Below are 19,162 nucleotides of genomic sequence, written 5' to 3'. Positions count from 1 at the left end.
ATTGGTCAGATAAGTTTTTCTTTCACCTAAGTCAACCAACAGCAGATGCCTTCAAATATAATGAGTTCACCCTGTGTTTTCTGTAGGAAAATAAAGAGAATATTAAATGAAAGTTACAAAAAAGAGAATGTACCATGACACTCTGTATGTATAGATATATCTGTGTCTATTTTGGAACCATGTTATACTCATTGACTCCGTAGATAAATACTGATTGTGCACCTGGTATGTGATACTCTCAGTTAACCGGGAAGGTGAAGTTCCTGCTCATCTGAGGCTGATAAAGGGTGGAGAACTCAATAGGCAATTCATCCACTCTAGTTCCCTTTTCTTCTCTTTGCCCAAATTCAGGACCCAGAAAGGCTCCATTGGCCTTACATAATTCATATTATCTGCCCTAACTCACTCCTCAAGTTTCTTAATTAAAAAGAGAAATCTTCCCTAAGGCCCCCTTTCCCACTTTCTCTAGGTTTTCTCTCCCAGATCCAATGTGGTGGCCACTAAATACATGTGGCTCTTGAGCTCTTGAAACGTGGGCACCAAATTGTCCTGTGTTGTAAGTGGATTCTGAAGGCAAAGTACAAAGAATGTAAATTATATCAGCTTTTTAAAAAATTCCTATGTGCTAAGATGGTAAGAGTTAAGATATCATGGATTCCACAAAATATATTAAATTGCACTTGTTCCTCCTTGCTTTTTAAAGACATGACTACTATAAAATTTAAAACTAGACACATGGCTCAAGTGTCATTTTAGTGGCCTTCCTTCCCCATTGTGGAGACCCTCAGAGCCCACTTTTCACACCCTCCCATGTTTCTGTACCTTCAAGAGAGTCCTTCTTGGCCCTAGATCAATCTCTCTCTCTCTCTTCACAAATCCTCTTTAAGGTTCTGCTCCAAGATCTCCAGAGTATGTGGGGATTGGCCAAATGGCTTTGGCCCCAGCCTGTCTGTAGGACAAGACAGTGGCTTCCTGAGGAGGGTGCTCTCCAAGTGGCTATTACCAGAAGGCAGTTTGGATGAGATCACCCTGAGGTGATGAACTTGTGCATGTCCGTGAGGACATAAAATTCAGTCATGTATATATTGATGGAGTCTTGCGGGGGTGGGGGTCAGGGGCAAGAATATTAAGGAACAGAGAAGAGGACTGGAGAAGTTTCAGCTGATTAATGAAAGGCTAAAAGTCCTAGAATTTTCTATTGAGAAGGCAAACCTGAGAGACCTGAAACTAGGTCTCTGGACTATATTATCCAATTAGTCCTAATTTTAAAATAATATTCTACCATCTGGGAATTTTTAAGAGAATTCCATAGGCCCCCTTCTTGGTTTCTTTCAGGATTTGCCGCGTTACCCTGGATCCCCAATAGGACCCTGGGGACCTTATCAAGGTCCCAGAGACATACATGGTGAGTGCTTGCGGATCCCTGATGACTAGCTGCGTGGGAACCACTGGCGTCTCCTGACCGTGGCTCTGGCTTGTCTCTATTGAACGCCAGTCAAGCATTTCTTTTGACGTATTTCTTACTTTTCTGGCTGATGATTAAGTTTCAGGGTAGAAAAAGAGGAAAGAGGAAGAAAAGGAGGAGGGAGGAGGAGGAGAGGTGGAAGAGCAGGAGGGAAGACAGTGGAGGGGGGAGAAATAGGAAGAGGCAGAGACGGTGGAGAAGAGGGACATGGAGTCAGAGGTAAGTGGCAAAGATGGATGAGGGAAGGAGGAGGAGGAAGAAATGGACGAGGGAGCCCAAGGGGAGGGAGGAGGGGCTTGAGGAATAGGAGGGGCGCTGGAAGTAGATGTGGGCGGGGACAAGGAGGAGACTGGGAAGAGAGAGGAGGGGACAAAGTGCAGACAGTGGTGGTGCTGGTTCTCAGGGCTATAAAACTCGGCGGTGAGCTGGTGCCCAGCATTCCGTAGAGGAGGAACATGGCCCAGCGCCTGGGGCTCCTGCTGGTGCTGCTGTGTGTCTGCCCGCCTCACCCCCTGGACGGTGTTCCCTATGAAGGTGAGAAGCCACGACAGCGCTGGGTTGGACCTTCCCAGCCCAGCGTGCCACACGACCAAATGGGAGATGCCAGGAGAGTGCGAGTCACCCCGACTTCACGCACCCTGAGAAAGAAAAGGAGCTTTGTCTGTCTTTCAGGCATTTTTACCTAGGAAACATGATCCACCAATATAGACTCTAAAATAGGAATGTTCAACAAATAAAAAATGGAAATGCCAAGGGAAACATCTGTTGGCAGCAGTTGAGTAACTTGATAAATTGTGTCCCCCTTCACCCGGGTACATTCCAAAGGCCTCATGTGAAGGTGAAAGGAAACCAATTTTTGTGAAGTCTTTTTTTATTGCTTTACCAAAGTCATGTTGCTTTTCATAAATCTAAGGGGATAATGGGACAAGGGAATTAACTTGGGGTTTGCCTCTTACCATTTGATTAGGATGATGCTTATTTGTGGAAACATTTTTTTTTATAGAATGGCCGAATCAAGAATATTATATGTATTTTTTAATTACCCTTTAGGACATCTTTGCATTTAAAAATAAGTGAAACAGTGCTCATGAATGTTTTAAAAAACAAAATAAGAAAAAGGAAGGAAAAGAGGAAGGGAAGGAGGGGAAAAGGGAGAGAGAGATTAAAAAGATGCTCTCAACCTGACGTGGTTATTGCACGCCCAGCAGCTGGAGTTTCTACTTTACACCAATTGAAAATTAACACTTTTTGACTTGGTCACAGGTTTCATCTTTTTTAAGTCAGAAATCCCTTTCATACCTGCGTAAGAAAGAGAATGTGTAAGTGATAGAAGCTGGTTCAGGGGTTCCTAAAACTTCTCCACTTCCACTGTCTGTCCTCCTGAATTGTGGATGTCTTATTTTTCCTGCAAATCTCATCTCGGTGCTGTCCAGACCCCTAGTGGTAAAGCATTTCTCAAAACAACATGTAAGAGAATAAAAGCCCATTGGTCTTGGGCACCTTGGCCTCTATTGTAGATGATGGCAGAGCCCGTCTGCTTTTGACCTGCAGGACTGCTGCTTGTCCAAAGCCTTCCTTTGGTCTCTCATGGCCATCTGCTTCCTCATGTTACTAGAGCCTTGTTGACTTTTTATTATTATTACTTTTTTTTTTTTTTTTGCACAGGGCACTGGAACCAGAGGCACTTTTCCACTAAATTACATCCTCAGTCCTTTTCATTTTATATTTTGAGTAGGGGTCTTGCTAAGTTGCTTAGGGTCTCACTAAGTTGCTGAGGCTGGCTTTGAATTTGCAATCCTCCTGCCCTCAGCCTCCCAAGCTGCTGGGGTTTCAAGTGCTCCACCATGCCTGGCTTAGGCATGTTGTCTTTTGAGCCACTGAAGTTCACACTGCAAGTTTTGTTGCTGGTTGTAGTCAGTGCAGGACATAATGACCACATCTCCACAGCAACCCTCCTAAGATAAGTAGATGCTACCTGGAGTAAGGGGCATTCTGATTTTGGAGACTACAGACCATGAGAAGCATTGTATTTTAGCCCCTTGGCAGCAATAACTTGGTAGGTTTGGGATCTGCTAGGTGCACAAGAGATTAAAAGTCATAATATTTTCACTCCATTGCCGCGGCTAGCAGGAAGACAAAGGAAAGAGTCCCTGTAGGCTAGGGGCGAAATCATCTACATTCCTGGCCCAGAGAAGAGAAGTGATTGAACTGGCAAGCTCTCACAGAGGGCCCGGTTGAGTGATCTTGTTCCAGAGATGAAAATCTGCTGTGTATAAAATGTAATTTCTCTACTGTTCCAAGGTGTTAGGTTGTCTGAGGGACTACAAGAGTGGGGTCTCTGCAAGGGACCCACTGGGCAGAACCAGACCTGCTCTATGCACCCCAAATTCTGGGATTGTCATCATTTCAGGCTCCTGTGTGGTAGGACTGCTCGCCCGCCAATCATTTAATTTCTGCAAAGGTTTGTGCTAAAAAGTGAGCCTTACATTACACGAGCCTGTATTATTTTATGGAGATGAAGATGGATGATAGCTCAGAGCTGTCCCGTGTCCCCATCTGCCCAGAGCTGAGGGCTTCTCTTACCTGGATTCCTTCCTGCTCGGCTCCAGACCAGCTCTTAGGAGGCTGCTTCCCCTCTGGCCTCTCCTGGTTCCAACTGAGCTTCTCATGTTGACTTCAGGCAAAGTCTTGAGCCTCAGAGGGCTCTTATTTCTCACTTCTGATGTAGGAGGACAATGGCTCTTGCCGCCTTCCAGAGCTACTGGGAAATTAGTTTCTGCCACTAGTATGTTGCTATTATCGCTATTACTGTGTGACAGCTACTCTTACTATTTAAAAGGCAGGATATGTATTGAGATTTAGTACAGGTTGAAATCCCTTACCCAGAATGCTTGGGGGTGTGGGATGTTTTACTTTTCATATTTTGGAATATTTGCATATGCATAATGAGATATTTTTGGGATGGGAACCAAGTGCAAACATGAATTTCACTTATGTTTCATATACACTTTACCCAATAGCCTAAAGGTTATTTTCCTCCACATTTTTAATGATTTTGCACACACACACACACACACACACACACAAAGTTGAATGGTGTGGGATTTTCCATTTGCAGCATCATGTAGATATTCAATTTTATTTTATTCAATTTATTTAAATTTTGGATTATTTCAGATCTTGGATTTTCAGACTAGGCACACTCAACCTGTGGTTAATCTTCACAGAGTGAGTCTGTCTACTTTAGATTTCTTATATACAGGACATCATGCAGTACTTACCTTCTGTGGCTGGCCTCTTGCACTTGGCGTAATGTCCTCCTGAATTTGACAGCTAAATGGCAGGACTTTCTATTCCTATTCTAAAATCCCCTTTTACATATATGCCACATTTGAAAAAAAATCTTTCATCCACTGATGAAACCCAGGTTTATTCCATATCTAGACTATTGTGAGTACCACCACGTGGGAGTGCAGATACCATGTCAAGGCCCTACCTTTTATTCCCTGGGATATATTTCCAGTGTGGGATTTCTGCACCATCCAATGGCCTAGTTGAGGAGCCTCCAAACTATTTTTCAACGTGGCTGCATCATTTACATTACCATGCCGTGAGGGCATGGGGACACTTGGCCATTATGATTAGGTCTGTGTCTTTGTTGTTTTCCTTTTAAAAAAATTAAAACATTTGTGTTTTTGAAAAGTCCTTGTGCTATTTACCTTCCTCGGGAATCCACCCTTGCCTTAAGCAGTCACCAGTCTTGACTCAGGTGACTTTGGAGAGTTGGGTGGAGTATTTCTGCTTGCCTTCCACATTTGAGCCTCAGCTTGAGAATGAACTCTTGAAAACTGTTGTCCTGGGGTGTGAGATAAGGTCATCTGCAATTTCTACAGCTTGTGCTTGAAGTTGGCTGAAGGGAGCTTCTATAAACAGGAACACGTTATTTGGGCTGGTTGTTGTGATAGGTGGTGTGGGTCTCTTGGAAGCAGCGGGTTGTGTTGGTCAGCTTTCCATTATGATAGCAAATACCTGAGGAAATCCGCTTATAATGAGAAAAGGTTCCTTGGGGCTCACAGGGAGGCTTTGGTCCATGTGCTGTGGCCCCTTCCTTTGGGCCTGCGGCGAGGCGGCGGCATGAGAACCTAGGGTGGAACTCAGCCACTCGCCTCATGGCCAGAAAGTGAAAAAGAGAAAAAGGCAGGGGCTGGAGTCCTACTGTCCCCTGGGAGGACACATACCCCATGACCTGTTACTGGGCCTCCCAATGGCACCAAGCTGGGGACCAAGCTTTTAATACAGGGGCCTCTATGGGACACTCCAGAGCCCCACTGCGGCAGTACTACACACCCCATTGTACCTGTGACCCGAATCCTCACCTCCAGGAGGCCCGGGATGGAGCGGTGTCCCTCACTAGCCAAAGTCACGTCTGTCCAAACCTGCGAAAGTGACCGTGTTTAGAATCAGGGTCTTTGCAGATGTTGTTAGTTAAACGGAGTCAGATAGATAAGGGTGGTCCCCAACCCAGTGACCAGTGTCCTTACAAGAACAGAACGCAGAGGCCGCAGAGGCACACCCGGGGAAGACAGCCCGCGGAGACAGGTGGGTTCTTCTAGGGGAAGCGGCGTCCTGGCGCCACCCGCTGGACCATCTATAACTCCCCTGGACCCCTCCCTGCGTCCACCTCTGGGCTCCCAGCGTCCACCCCACCCCGTCCCCTACCTCCACAACAGCCATGCCATGTTTAAAGAGCATGAATTAGATCACCGCCGACACCTCAAAAAGCTCCTGTGAACCCCATGACAATTAGAGTCCAATCAAGGTCTACAAATCTCGGTGCTTCATCCAAAGCATCTCTGCGTCCACCTGCCTCAGATGGGTGGGATGTAGGCTCTGTTCCACACCTATTGAATCTGAATTTTTAAGAGACTTGCTATTGAATCTGAGTCAATTCATTCATATTTGTAAAATATAATTCTAGGAAAAGGAAAATTAGGAACCACCTACAATCACACCACTAAAAATAAGCACTGTTGAATTTTGTGTATACCTTCAAAAGTATTATCTTTTTTCTTTTTCTGGACTGAATATTGGTGAAAATTTTCTGTTCCTTTCATTTTAAATGATAGCTTTAGTAAAATAGCTATTTTTTTTTCCAAAATTGTGTCTTTCAGATGACTCCCCACCACCTGAAGGTAAGTTGGTCATAGTTTTAAAGTTTCTTTTTAAATTTTGCAATAAAATGTGAAGTCATGGAATATTTATTTTCCTGGAAAGAAATCATATTTTTCAAGAAAACTAATTTTTATTTCCTTATACATAAGTTAAAGTATGTTTCATTTTTAAAATATTTGAGGAAGAAGAAGAGAGAAATTATAATTTTATTACCAATACTTTTGAGTGAGTAAATAGTACATTACATACAACTTCAAAATGTGATTTTCTTTTTTGTAAAAATTGAGTTTTATGGGACATCATGAAATAGGGACAGCCCTTTCTCATTGAAAAATAAGGTGCACATGTTTCCATATCTACTGTTTATGTGTTCAACTTTGTTGAGGCCAGAACATCATAAAGCTCATTTACTTAAAATTATCTAAGTGATAGATTTTTTAAGTTGATCTCTATTTTTGAGCTAACATTAGCCATGCGAATAAGCATTCTGAACCAGGAAAGCACAGGGCTACTTATTGTCAATACTTTTTAGCATTATTGGGGTGGGGCTATAATATATGTGATTAAGAAAGAAATAATCTATAAGCCTGCATAAAATAATAGGCAAAATTATTTTATAATCACATACTTTGAAAACCCTAGAAACACTAGTTTTATTAAGAAAATTATTAGGAGAATTATTAAGAGAATTTATTAGTTTTATTATTAAGAGATTCTGGCTCTATGGCCGGTTATAAATAAACATGCAACAATCAATAGTTTTTCTCTATTCTGATAAGAACCAAATATTAATGAAAAAAGTAGAAAATCTATTTTATATCAATAATGAAAATATTTTAGAATTAAGTCAAGAAAGGGTTAGGATTCATATAAAGCAAATGATAAAGTCATCAAAACATATAAAACTAGTTCTAAGAAGTAGAAAATTATGTCATATTCTTGTATGGAAGACGTAATCCAGTAATAACATCACCTCAAATGAGCATTTTTATTTGATTCCATTTTATATGACAGCCTCTTTAAAGTCTATAAAAAGTAAAATAAATTTCACTTTAAATTTTATTTCTCAGATTCTACAATTCAATTTCCAGAAGTAGAGGGTAAGTCAATAAGAAAACTTTCATTATCAGAATGTTTTCTTTTCATTTTTCAAAAATTGGGGGAATTCATGATGTTCTTCTGGGGAAAAAGTCTATTCTTCTCCTTTTATACAATGTCATATTAATACCTTGTTAACAGATAAATAGATGTCACCCTGAACTTGGGCCAGCCCTAAATGTTTATTCTCTTTAATTTCTGCCTGATAGAAAATATCAGATTTTAAAATTTATATAGAAAGAAATCCAATAATGAGAATACTATGAGCAGAAATAACACGGGTGTAGAGAAACATTTTTCCCACTGGGTCTAATGTAAATACAGCATAATGTAAATACTGCAATATAAAAAGCATAGCTCCCGCCTGCAAGGAGTCAGATAATGGCATCTGTCATGGGCAGCGGTGTTCTGTGATGCTTGCTGGCTCCAGAAAGCACCTATTTCCCCACCACGCTGTTCTACCCCCCTCCCATAACCTGTAGCCTGCATCCCAGGATATGTTAGGATTTAAACATAAGTGTTTAAATGTACAGAAGGTTTATTTCATCCTCCATCTGTCGTGTTTAAATATCTGCTTGGAGAAAAAAAAAAAGGGTTGCATTCACCTTTTGAATCCTATACAAAACTAAATTCTTCATTAATCAAACTTCAAATGTAAAAGAAACAAAATCTTTTTTTTTTTTTTTGAAGAAAATGTAGGAAAACATAGGTATGACCCAAGGACTGGGACGGCTTTTAAGGAGAGACAGCTCATGTGACGCACAGACAGACATTGCTGAGGTGCCTTCACTCTGCATGCTGCTGAAAGGCGGGAGAAAGAGCACGTGGGTGGGAAAGAGGAGAGGCTATTGTCCCTGGAGGAAACCGTACCTGTCTTTGTTGGACTTCAGAGATGCTCTTCTAATGGCTTTGCTGTGTGGACTCTTATTATACAGGGGGAAGGGCTTCAGTGCCTAGGGATTTAGGTATGTAGAATGTTTCCTGCAGTATTTACGGTGGAGAGAGAGTCTGCTCCTGGGGAGTACTGAGTGCATTGTGGTGAGAACCTCATCACAGAGCATGAAGCAGCAGCAGAGAGGATGAGTTAGAGCTATACACATGAACCTGACCAAACTGCCCTGTGTCCAGGCATGAAGAGACCACAGTGAAGCCCACCATTGCACATACATGCAAAATGAATTTTAAAGAACTATAAATAAGTAGAAGGAGACCAGTCAAGTAGAGGGGAGGGCAGAGGGGAGGGAGGGAGGGGGAAGTACTGGGGACCAAAATGGAGCAAATGACTCTCCATGCTTGTATGACTATGTCAGAATGAACCCCGATATTATGTATGACTGTAGTGCACCAATAAAAGAAGAAGTTAATCATGCTACCAAAGGGTGCAGAGAAAAACAGATTCCTACAATGTGTTGTTGGAAACTTAAGTTATGGGTGTAAAATATGATTCATTTCAAAGGATAGTAAATTGGGCTGGGGATGTGGCTCAAATGGTAGTGCACTCGCCTGGCATGCGTGTGGCCTGGGTTCGATCCTCAGCACCACATACAAACAAAGATGTTGTGTCTGCCGATAACCAAATAAATATTGAAAAAATTCTCTCTCTCTCTCTCTCTCTCTCTCTCTCTCTCTCTCTCTCTCTCTCTCTCTCTTTCTCACTCTCTCTCTAAAAAAAAAAGGATAGTAAAAATCCATCTGTATGTGTTGCATTGGTATATATAGGTTATATGGTTTTACACACACACACACATATGGTGTGTGGGTTTATAGGTAATGCAGTTTTTATTAGTGCATTATAATTATATGTAAAAGTGGGATTCGTGATATATTCATACATGCACATAGCGTAGTTTGGTCAGTTTCATTTCCAAATATCTCCTCTCCACTCCTCCCCTCCCCATCAATTATTTACCTCCTTCAGTGTCGGGGGTGGGGGGCGGGGGGTTTGTTTCAGCATTCCCACAGATGCCAGAATTCGAAAATGCTCAAAGCCCTTACATAAAAAGGTGTGGTATTTACATATAACCATAAAGCCTTTGCAATCTTCCCATATGAGTTAAATCATCTCCAGAATATTTAAAATACCAAATGCCATGTTATATCGTTGTTACACTCTGTTTTTAAGGAATAATGATAAGGAAAGTCTGTGCATGTGCAGTGTAGACACAATTTTTGTTTTCCTGAAAATATTGGACCTGGGCCTGGTTTAATCCACATGTGTGGATCCCAGGGATGTGGCAGGGAAGGAACAGAAGAAGTTGAAGAAAAAAGATACCTGGTGTGTGGAGACCTGCTTGGTAGGTAAATGCTTGCATTTATGTTTCTAGCTTAGGGCAGGCTTCGGGGTCTAGAGCCAATGCTAAGTAAGACTGAGTTTACAGCCAGGTGCCCTGGGCATGCGTGTAATCCCAGTGACCCGGGAGGCTGAGGCAGGAGGCTGAGGCAAGAGATGCAAGTTCAAATGTAGCCTCAGCAATTTATCAAGGCTGTAAGCAACTCAGTGAGACCCTGTCTCTAAATTAAAAATATAAAAAGAGTTGGGGATGTGGCTTAGTGGTTAAGTGCTCCTGGGTTCAATCCCTGGTACCAAAAAAAAAAAAAAAAAAAAAAAAGACTGTGTTTACAGACTGTGCATCCTCTGGGGAATAATTAAGTTATTCTATGAGTCTCATTATTGCATGGCCCAACCACCTTCCACAGAGCTGCGGCCATGGCCCTGACCCCAGGAGGATGTCTCTTCACTTCCTAACCCCCATTAACGCTCCCAGAGAGATGAGGCACTTTGTTTTCTCTAGATGGTGAATGTGTCTTTCCATTTTGGTATAAAAATCAACTATTCTACGACTGCATCAAGTACGGTATGAGGCACAAGTGGTGCTCCCTGAATAAGACCTTCGAGGGCCACTGGAAGTACTGCTCCGAGACAGGTGAGCGGGTGCCTCCACCCATGTCAGGGCTTTAGGGAGGGCCCGGGAATGTTCTGGAACAGAGCCCAGACCCCATTCAGCTGTGAAAATAAAGGGAGAGCAGTTCCTGACAGTGTGAAAATCTCGTGGCACTAGAGACGTGTCAGGAGTCCTCCAACCGTGCGCTCGCGGAAAGAAGCTGGAACCTCAAAGCAGTGTGAGGTGCAACCCCCAGTTCTTTCCTCCTATGCAGTTGGTGCAACAGGGCAGAGTGGAAGTGAGTGTGTGTGTGTGAGTGTATGATGGTGTGTGTGTGTGTGTGTGTGTGTGTGAGTGTGTCAGAGTCTGAAAGTGTGTGTGCGTGTGTTTCCTCCTCCGACACCTCTCTCTCCGCAGACTTCGCGCCCTGCGTGTTTCCCTTCTGGTACGAGCGTTTGATCTACTGGGAGTGCACGGGTGATGGCGATGACTTTGGGAGAAAATGGTGTTCGCTGACCAAGAATTACAACAAGGACCGGGCCTGGAAATACTGCTGACCCTGGTGAGATTCACCGGAAGAGGAGGCGGGAGCTCAATCTTTCTCATTGGAAATAACTTACAGATTGACTGGGAGAGGGAGAATGTGGGATCCTCTTTAAAAGATTCTTTTTTTCCTGGGATGTGAATTGTAGGTGATCTGATTATAAATTACTCGGTGTTTTAATTATGAATTATGGGGTTTTCATAGGGAGATCTGTGTTCTATCTTCAGCACTTTGACTTTCTAAGTAAAATTAGGCCCTTAAAAAAATAATAAGTGCCTGGACTCCATGATGATGGGTCCTGTGGGTTCCCCCATTGCCCTACTGGGCCCCTCCAGAGGCCGATGATCATGGGAGGTAATGCTTGTGCAGGGGCCTGGACAGGGAAGCTGTTCCTGGAGGCCTGTGGGTGGCGGCACTCTACCTGTCTCCTGCTTCACTCAGAGCCCAGGGTGAACCTGGACCACCATGGGCCGGGTCCCCAGGGTAACAGGGGAGCTGCCAGAGAGCCTCGCTGGGAGTGGCATCAAGGAGACAGGCCGGGCTGGAGGGTTGACAGGTGGCAAGCCCCAGATTCCAGACACCTCCTTTGGAAGCCAAATGGCAATCTTCATGTCCAGCCAGACAAGCCAGTTGGCTGCTCTCCCCAGCAGGCAGAGACTCCCGTTCAGCTCCTAAAAGGAAAGTCGAGGAGAAAGCAGAGCCGTGGCTCATCCTGCTGCAGGTGGACAGTCACGCACGGTGCCTGGGCACTCAGGTTTCTGTTGCTATGACAAAATACCTGAGGGAAGTCACGCTGAAGGAGGAAAACTTTACTATGGCCCCTGGCTTGGCCCATGGTCCATGGGCTCCTTTGCTTAAGGGCCTGTGGCAGGGAGCCCGGGTGGGGCAAAGCTGGCACCTCAGGCAACCCGGAAGCAGAGTGACACCAGGCCAGGCCCTAAACCAGCCTGCCAAGGGCATGTCCCCAGCTGACCCTCCACCCTCCACCAGGCCCTCCCCTAAGGTCCCACCAGCTCCCACAGCACCCGCCCAGGCTGGAGAACACGGCCTGAGTGAGCCCCTGGGGGACATGACTGTCGTCGGTGACTGCGGCGGCCCCACTCAGGGGCTTCCACTCGTCGTTTCCACTCTGCAGAGGGAGAAGCTCGGGCCTCGGCACAGAAGGTGCGTGAGCAGGGCGCGTTGGGTGAGGAGAACCCGCCCAGCGACCCTCAGCTGCGCCTGAAGGGTGAAAGGTAAATGAAAGGAGTCCTAGAAAGGGGCCCAGGGGCTGCTGAGTGACATGAGCAGTGTCCTTGTCACTCGTCATGTAGGACAGACGACTTCGAGGACACCAGAACCTCGGAGCACCAGCGCACCCCGGATCTGGGGAAAGCTGTGAGCAGACTTTGGTGAGGGGCTGTCCATCACGGCCGCGCATGCGCTGAGTCGTTGCCAAGTTTCTCCTTCCTAGAGACCTCAGGGCCCTAGAATGGGGGACCGCGAGCAGCCTGGCCTTGATTTTCAGTGTCTGGTCCGGTCTGCACAGTGAGCCCAGGAGCACGTGCTCGTTTAGACCTGAGCTAAGTGACCAGAGGGAGTGAGGGGGTCTTCCTTCTCCTGCTCCTCTTCCTTCCACTGTCCCCACAGAGGGACACGCAGCCCACATTTCAGGGTGTGTGCTTGCAGGGCTGGTCCACGCCTTGACCCAGACGCCAGCGTTTTGAAGGTCTTTTTAAACATGACCTGATCCCTTGTCCTGTGACCTGATCTTCATTTAGATAGATGTTATGGGGATTTTCTTTGTAAATGCAAAAATCCACCTCACCTCTCACCCTGCTTCCACCAAATGTCACAATTTAGAGAAGGCATTCCCCCTCGAAGTACCACAAAAGTACTAAATGTTTTGCTGTTACCATGGAAAAGTGCGCGCCACCCTATGCTGATCTTTGAGGGAGGGTGTGAGCTGTGTGGTTTTCACAGGAATAGCTGAGTACCGTCTCTAGGACACCTGGTCTATGCTGGGTATGTGTGTGAAGTTTTAAATTATTGCAAATTATCCTCCATCAGTGTTAGGAACCTGTTGTGGTGGTGCACGCCTGTGATCCCAGCGGCTGGGAAGGCAGAGTCAGGAGGATCGCGAGTTCAAAGTCAGCCTCAGCAATTTATCGAGGCACTGACAATGCAGTGAGATTCTGTCTCTAAATAAAAATACAAAATGGGGCTGGGATGTGGCTCAGTGCTTGAGTGCCCCTGAGTTCAATCCCCAATACTAAAAAACAAACAAACAAACAAACAAAAAAACCTGAAAATGATCAATGTGACATGTTGTGCTTAAATAACGGAATGCAGAACTGATGTGGTCATTAACGTGATCCACAATGATATACTCTATGACCATGAGAGGAAAACACACCTTCTTATGCTGCCCAGCTCCGAGGCACCTGTGGTTCTCCTGCTCTGGTAACTCACGAGTTAGGTCTTGGGGTAGCGCAGACCTCCCGTTAGGGAGGCCAAGGGAGGACTCACCATGGAGGGGAACTGACGGGACTTGGGTGAGTTGGGCTGTGTCCTGACTCTCACTTCTTTGTTTCTGCACAGCTTCTAGATGATTCTTGGTGTTTTCACAGAGACAGAAGTTACATATTCATCAGCTGCTTCCTTTCCAGTCCTGACCATTTCTGATCAATAACGATCTGATTGCTTTTCCACGTAGATGACTCATTTTCTTGGGGGGAAAAAAAAGTCCAGCCAAAGGTCAGCGGTGACAAACAGGCTGCTGTGGGTGGGGACCCAGCCCGCTGCCTGTGGGGAGCAGCTTGCATTCAAATGAAGATACCGAAGAGCTGCTAAAGCGCAATCTTGGCCAGGTAACTAGATTCCCACAGAACTCCACGCTCCCTTCACAGAATTGAAAAAAGGTTTTTCAATTGAAATAGAATAGGCATTTCCAAACCGCTGGTGGACTTTACTTGGCATGTGACCATTTTGAATTGAGAACTTCAGTGCCAGGTGATATAATCATCATGCTGTTGACCATCACCTCCGACTCCCACCAGGACCTTTTCACCACCCAGGGGAGACCCTGTACACCATCGGCAGTCTCTCCCCACCTCCCCTCCCTCCAGTCCTCTGTGACCACAGACCGGTGACCACAGACCGGCTTTGCAGACTTGGGATGTTTCCTCTGAAAGGAATCTTACAATGTGCAGCTTTTGTGGCTGGATTTTTCTCTCCCTCTAATGGTTTTGGGATTCGCCCACGTGGCAGTGAGTGTGAGTAGCTTGCTGTTTTTTACGACTAATTGTGTTCATTGCTGGGACCAGAATACTGTCAAGAACAACTTAGAGGAGGAAGTTCCATTTGGCCTCATGATTTCAGAGGCTCCATCTACGGCTGGCTGACTCCATTGCTCTGGGCTCAAGGGGAGGAGGGTGGAGGAACCCCGTTCTGCTCATTGCATCCAGGAAGCAGAGAGAAAAATTGTGTCCAGCTCTAGGGACAATGAACCCTTCCTAGGCATGGCCCCAGGGACGCCCCACCTCTCTAGAGTGACCCCCAGTCAGTCCATTCAACCAGGAGGGACGGATTGGGTCACAGTCTCCTAATCCAGGCACCCCACCTGGGAACATTCCTGCATGAACACAGGAGCTTTCAGAGGACACTTCACGTCCAAACCAACACAGCAGCACTCCACTGTGTGCAGATGGACACACCAAATCCAGTTTTCCTTCTGTTTCCTGTTGTGATAGTCGGGAGAGATGCTCAAACCCATGGCCAGGTCGTGTAAACTTCTCTACTAATCATAAACTATCCAGGAACTCTGATGCACTTAGTAGGAAGACCCTTGGTTTTATTTAAGATTTTTTTCTCTCTTCTTATCTCAGCTGCCTTTGTTTTCTTTCTCTTTTCAAGGGGAGAAAAAACCTGCTAAATTTCATGTAGGTCAATACCATTAGAAATATTTGTACTGGCGAAATTAGATTATATCATGGCAGCAAATTTTAAAGGTTATGCTGGAGAGAAATGTGGAAATCAATCCCAAATAGCATGCTTCAGAAATATGCTGCTTATAAATACCAGGATTCAACGTATTTTCTATGTGTTAGGATCTTTCCAGATGAAGCCAGTTCAAGTTCAGCAGGTCAAGTTGTAAGTCAGTGGTTTCATTTCCCTTTTCATTCCACAGGCTTCTCCTAACACTGGAGGGAGGGGCTTGTGAGTTCCTTAACCTACAAACTAAAAACCCAGTAAAAACCTGAGGCAGAAGTAATGGATATGGAACTTTTTAATTTTATTCTATCTACTTTCTTGGTCCCAACAACTTGGTAACCTTTAGCAATGGTGACATGCTGGGAATGACGTGGAATTCTAAGGAACTGTGTTTTGAAATCCTGGCCACTCATTGGCCATTTTCATCAATAAAGTTACGCAAACTTGTTTTGTATTTTTTGCTTTCTCTGATTAAAATTAATTATAGTGGTATTCTTCTCTTCTATAAAACCTAGTATCATGTTTTTGGAGGTGTTCAAGCAATGTGACCAATTTTTACTGGAACATCACCTAGCGGTCTGGTAAGGTACTTCCTTCACATTAACTTCTGATCCTGATGATTTATTGCGATGAACATCATCAAAATTATATCAAAAACAAGTGTATAGCCACGACTGATGGCACATGCCTGTAAGCCCAGCGGCTCGGGAGGCTGAGACAGGAGGATCCCAGGTTCGAAGCCAGACTCAGCAACTTAGCGAGGCTGTGGTGGTTGACATTAGGTGTCAACTTGACTCGGCTAAGGGACACAGGTAGTTGCAAGCATATTTCTGGGAATATCTGTGTGGTGTTTCTGGAAACCTTGGTATTGGAGCAGTGGACTGAGTGGGGAAGACCTGCCCTTGATGTGGATGGGGACCAGCCCTCAGCTGAGGCCACAGAGGAAGGTGACCCTTTGCTTTCTCTATCTCGTGGAGCTGGGCACCCTCCTTGAACTGCCCTGGGACGTCAGAACTTCATGCTCTCCGTGTTTGGACTCAAGAACTTGCACCGTCTCCTCCCAGGTCTCAGGACTCTGGCCTTGGACTGAGGGTTACGCTGTGAGATTCAGTGGGTCTGAGTCCTTTGGATTTGGACTGAGCCCGGCTGGCAGCTTGCAGAAGGCCTGTTGTGGGAATTCTCCATAGTTAGGTGAACCAAGTCCTCCAGGGACCCCTCTCTCATATATCTATATCTGTGTGTGTGTGTGTGTCAGATTTTTCACTGCTCTGACTAGAACAATTGTAGGGGAGGAGAAGTTTATTTGAGGGCTCACGTTTTCCGAGCTCTTAGTCCACAGAAGCCCGGCTCCCTCCCCAGGGCTCGAGCGGAGGCAGAACATCATGGCAGAGCATCGGCAGAGGAACCAGCTCAGGTGCGGATCAGGAAGCAGAGAGAGACTCCGCTTGCCAGATACAGATGTCCCCAAAGCCAAGCCCCAATTCCCTCCTCCTCCAGCCACATCCGAAGGCTTCAGTTACCTCTCAGTTGATCCCTATCAGGGGTTCCGTCACAGACTGGGCTAAGGCTCTTGGAGCCCAATCATTTCTTCTCTGGGCCTTCTTGCACGTGAGCTTTTGGGGGACACCTCACATCCAAACCACCACTGCGTGTGTCTGTCCCATTGTTTCTGTCCTTCCGCAGAACCTTGACCAACTTGTTACCCAGGGCATCTTGCTGATGTGGCCGCATCTGTCAATATTCACTGTATTTCAACTTAAATCTCAGAACCATTTGAAGCCAGGATTGCCACAAGAACACGTCTTATCAGGCCCAAAGATGACATCATCACATGTCAAGGAGCACCAGGGACACTCCCCGTCGGCCCAGGAAAGAGCAAAAGTGAGAAGGACAAACAAGCCCTCATGGGACTGTGACAAGCGTGTAGACCTAATGGGCCTCAGGGAAAAACTTCCCTCCACGGACCCTGGACCCCACCTGGAAAACTCCCGACGGCGAGAACCATTCTCAGGCGGTGGGACCTACCTCCCATCAGGGGTCCACTCTGAACCCCTGCATTTCTACAAGGCCCAGCACTTCCTGCGGGCACCCTTCAAAGCCTTGTGCCAGGACAGCAAGAGGGTGGAGTGGGAGAGGAGGCCCCTGCACTTGCTCTGCTGTTTGGAATTAGAACCACAGGATTACAGCTTCTTAACCAAGCGTCTGGAGAAAAATCGAAGGTCAATAACTGTCAGAGATTCAGAGACGCCGAGAGATTGCGGCAACGTGAAGGGAGGATATAAAGAAATGCCCCTGAGGCCGGCAGTGGCAGAGGTGTCCTGTCACCACGGAGGGAAGGGACAACACAGAGGGAAATGGAAACACTGGACACGTTGGGCCTGCAAGCTCCTGCGGGGGGAGGTCTGTGCCCAGCTGATGTGCAGATGCTCAGTGAGCTGGGGATCCACGTGTGCCCTAGGGGAGGGACTGAGCAGGAGACCCCGTGGGAACCCGAGAGGCCCAGCAAGTACTGCTCTGGCCTCAGGCAGTGCTAACTGCATGCCCTAAAGGGCCCCAGTCAGATCCCAGTCCCACAAGACACAGGGAACAGAGGATCCAGCAGGTTTACAACAGGGCAAAGAGGAGAATGCTACCTGCTGTCCCTTGGAGTCCCCTGGTGCAAGCCACGAGGGAAGAAGGGTCAGGGAAACAGATCAGGTGGTGTGGTGGCCTGGGTGACAGGAGAGGGCACCCCATGTTCTTTTGAGATCTCTGGAGGGAACAACCAGCTGAAAATCATATTGTCCTCAGGGAAGTTGATCCCATGGTGTGATTACATTCAGGGACGGAAACTGGGAAATTCATATTTGGTAGGGGAACAGGGGTCAGGGAACCTGCCATACAGCATGCACCCAGAGAGGGCTGTCACCATGTCCTGACCAGAGAGCTCACAGGAGAAGCTAGAACCCCAAATGCCTAGCTGAGATTGGCACCTCCTCAGCCTGGGCTGCAGGAGTGGATCAATATGGAATAGATACACAAAACATAGGTCCAAAGTTCTGTTTTTGCTTGTCTACAGCAGGTAGAACTTCCCAAACAGATCTATGCACTGCTACCAGCCAGGAAAAGCCAGCAATCTAAGACACTGGGGCCAAACCCAATAGAAGGTTCTTCCAGTTCCATCGCCCTGAGCTGGTGAGCAGGAAAGTGGAGAGCCATTTCAACCAGCGACATTACCGTCAGCTCCAGCTCACAGAGAGGTGGAAATTACAAAAGGAGTTGGGTTCAGTATCATCCAGTCCTAGCTGGACCTAAGAGGCACAAAACCCAAGAAGCAAGGGACAGAGCATGACCTGGAAGGGTACAATACTCAATGTAGCTCCCTCTGTGGAAAAATTCAAGCCTTTTAATTTAAGAGTTTTCATTTCTCCTTCTCTTTCTTTTTATGATTAATATTTTTGGACGTTGCTCTGGCTACAGGTGCTGAGTGACTCGGGGTCCACATGCACACGTTTCTGGGGTTTTTCCTTTCATCATTGATTTTCCTTATACATTTCATTGCATTCTTTTTAAGAGGTAGTGGTTTCCTAGTGTTTTTTAAGGGTCTCTTTCTGTTTCATGTTGGGGGGTGGTTCCTGGTGTTGTTTTCTCTGCTGGTCTCCTCTCGCCCTCTAGTACAAAACAGCTTGTTCTCTTGCTGACACTCCCTGGCCTCCTCCCTCTTGAGCCCCTTCATGAGCTACCTTGCTTCCATTTTCTCTCCTCTCACCTCTTGAATATTCCCACCCTCACACCCCAACTTCTTTACTCTTAATGAACTACAGTTTTCAACATCCTTTCCATCCATGCAGTTTACCCCTTTGGTGGATGGAATGAGGTGGTTCAGGGAAAACCACACCCTCATGGCAAATCCACAAGAGTCACTCTGAAGAGCAATTCAGCACCTGCAAAGAGATTCTGCAAAGCTGAGAAGACTGAGGATGCTTTGCCTGAAACAGGTTGTTTGAGCCACAGGAAAAGGAGCCGAGATGACACCAGGGGAGGGACAGA

At 46.0% G+C, this 19,162-nt stretch overlaps 1 protein-coding gene across 2 annotated transcripts; it reads left to right on the top strand.

Annotated features, from left to right (window-relative positions):
* The first annotated feature begins 1,607 nt into the window (after positions 1-1,607).
* LOC101963272 (binder of sperm protein homolog 1) lies at positions 1,608-11,433 on the top strand. 2 transcript variants are annotated; one of them, XM_078031747.1, is made up of 6 exons: positions 1,608-1,684; positions 1,869-1,999; positions 6,637-6,657; positions 7,708-7,737; positions 10,528-10,659; positions 11,035-11,433. In XM_078031747.1, the coding sequence occupies exons 2-6, from the start codon at positions 1,921-1,923 to the stop codon at positions 11,172-11,174; spliced, it is 402 nt and encodes a 133-aa protein (XP_077887873.1). In that variant the 5' UTR covers positions 1,608-1,684; positions 1,869-1,920; the 3' UTR covers positions 11,175-11,433. The 2 variants fall into 2 exon arrangements, with proteins under 2 accessions (XP_077887873.1, XP_040135550.1); XM_040279616.2 differs by lacking the exon at positions 1,608-1,684 and having other exon boundaries at positions 1,844-1,999.
* The last annotated feature ends 7,729 nt before the right edge of the window (positions 11,434-19,162 follow it).

This window comes from Ictidomys tridecemlineatus, chromosome 15, assembly GCF_052094955.1.
Source record: "Ictidomys tridecemlineatus isolate mIctTri1 chromosome 15, mIctTri1.hap1, whole genome shotgun sequence".
NCBI lineage: Eukaryota > Metazoa > Chordata > Mammalia > Rodentia > Sciuridae > Ictidomys > Ictidomys tridecemlineatus.
This window is presented reverse-complemented; position numbering and strand designations above follow the sequence as displayed.

What these genes read in the sequence shown, in the direction of transcription:
- LOC101963272 (XM_078031747.1), top strand. Translation starts at nt 1,921, where the DNA reads ATGGCCCAGCGCCTGGGGCTCCTGCTGGTGCTGCTGTGTGTCTGCCCG. An exon ending in GGACGGTGTTCCCTATGAAG is followed by an intron (nt 2,000 to 6,636) that starts GTGAGAAGCCAC and finishes TGTGTCTTTCAG; the next exon opens with ATGACTCCCCACCACCTGAA. An exon ending in TGACTCCCCACCACCTGAAG is followed by an intron (nt 6,658 to 7,707) that starts GTAAGTTGGTCA and finishes TTTATTTCTCAG; the next exon opens with ATTCTACAATTCAATTTCCA.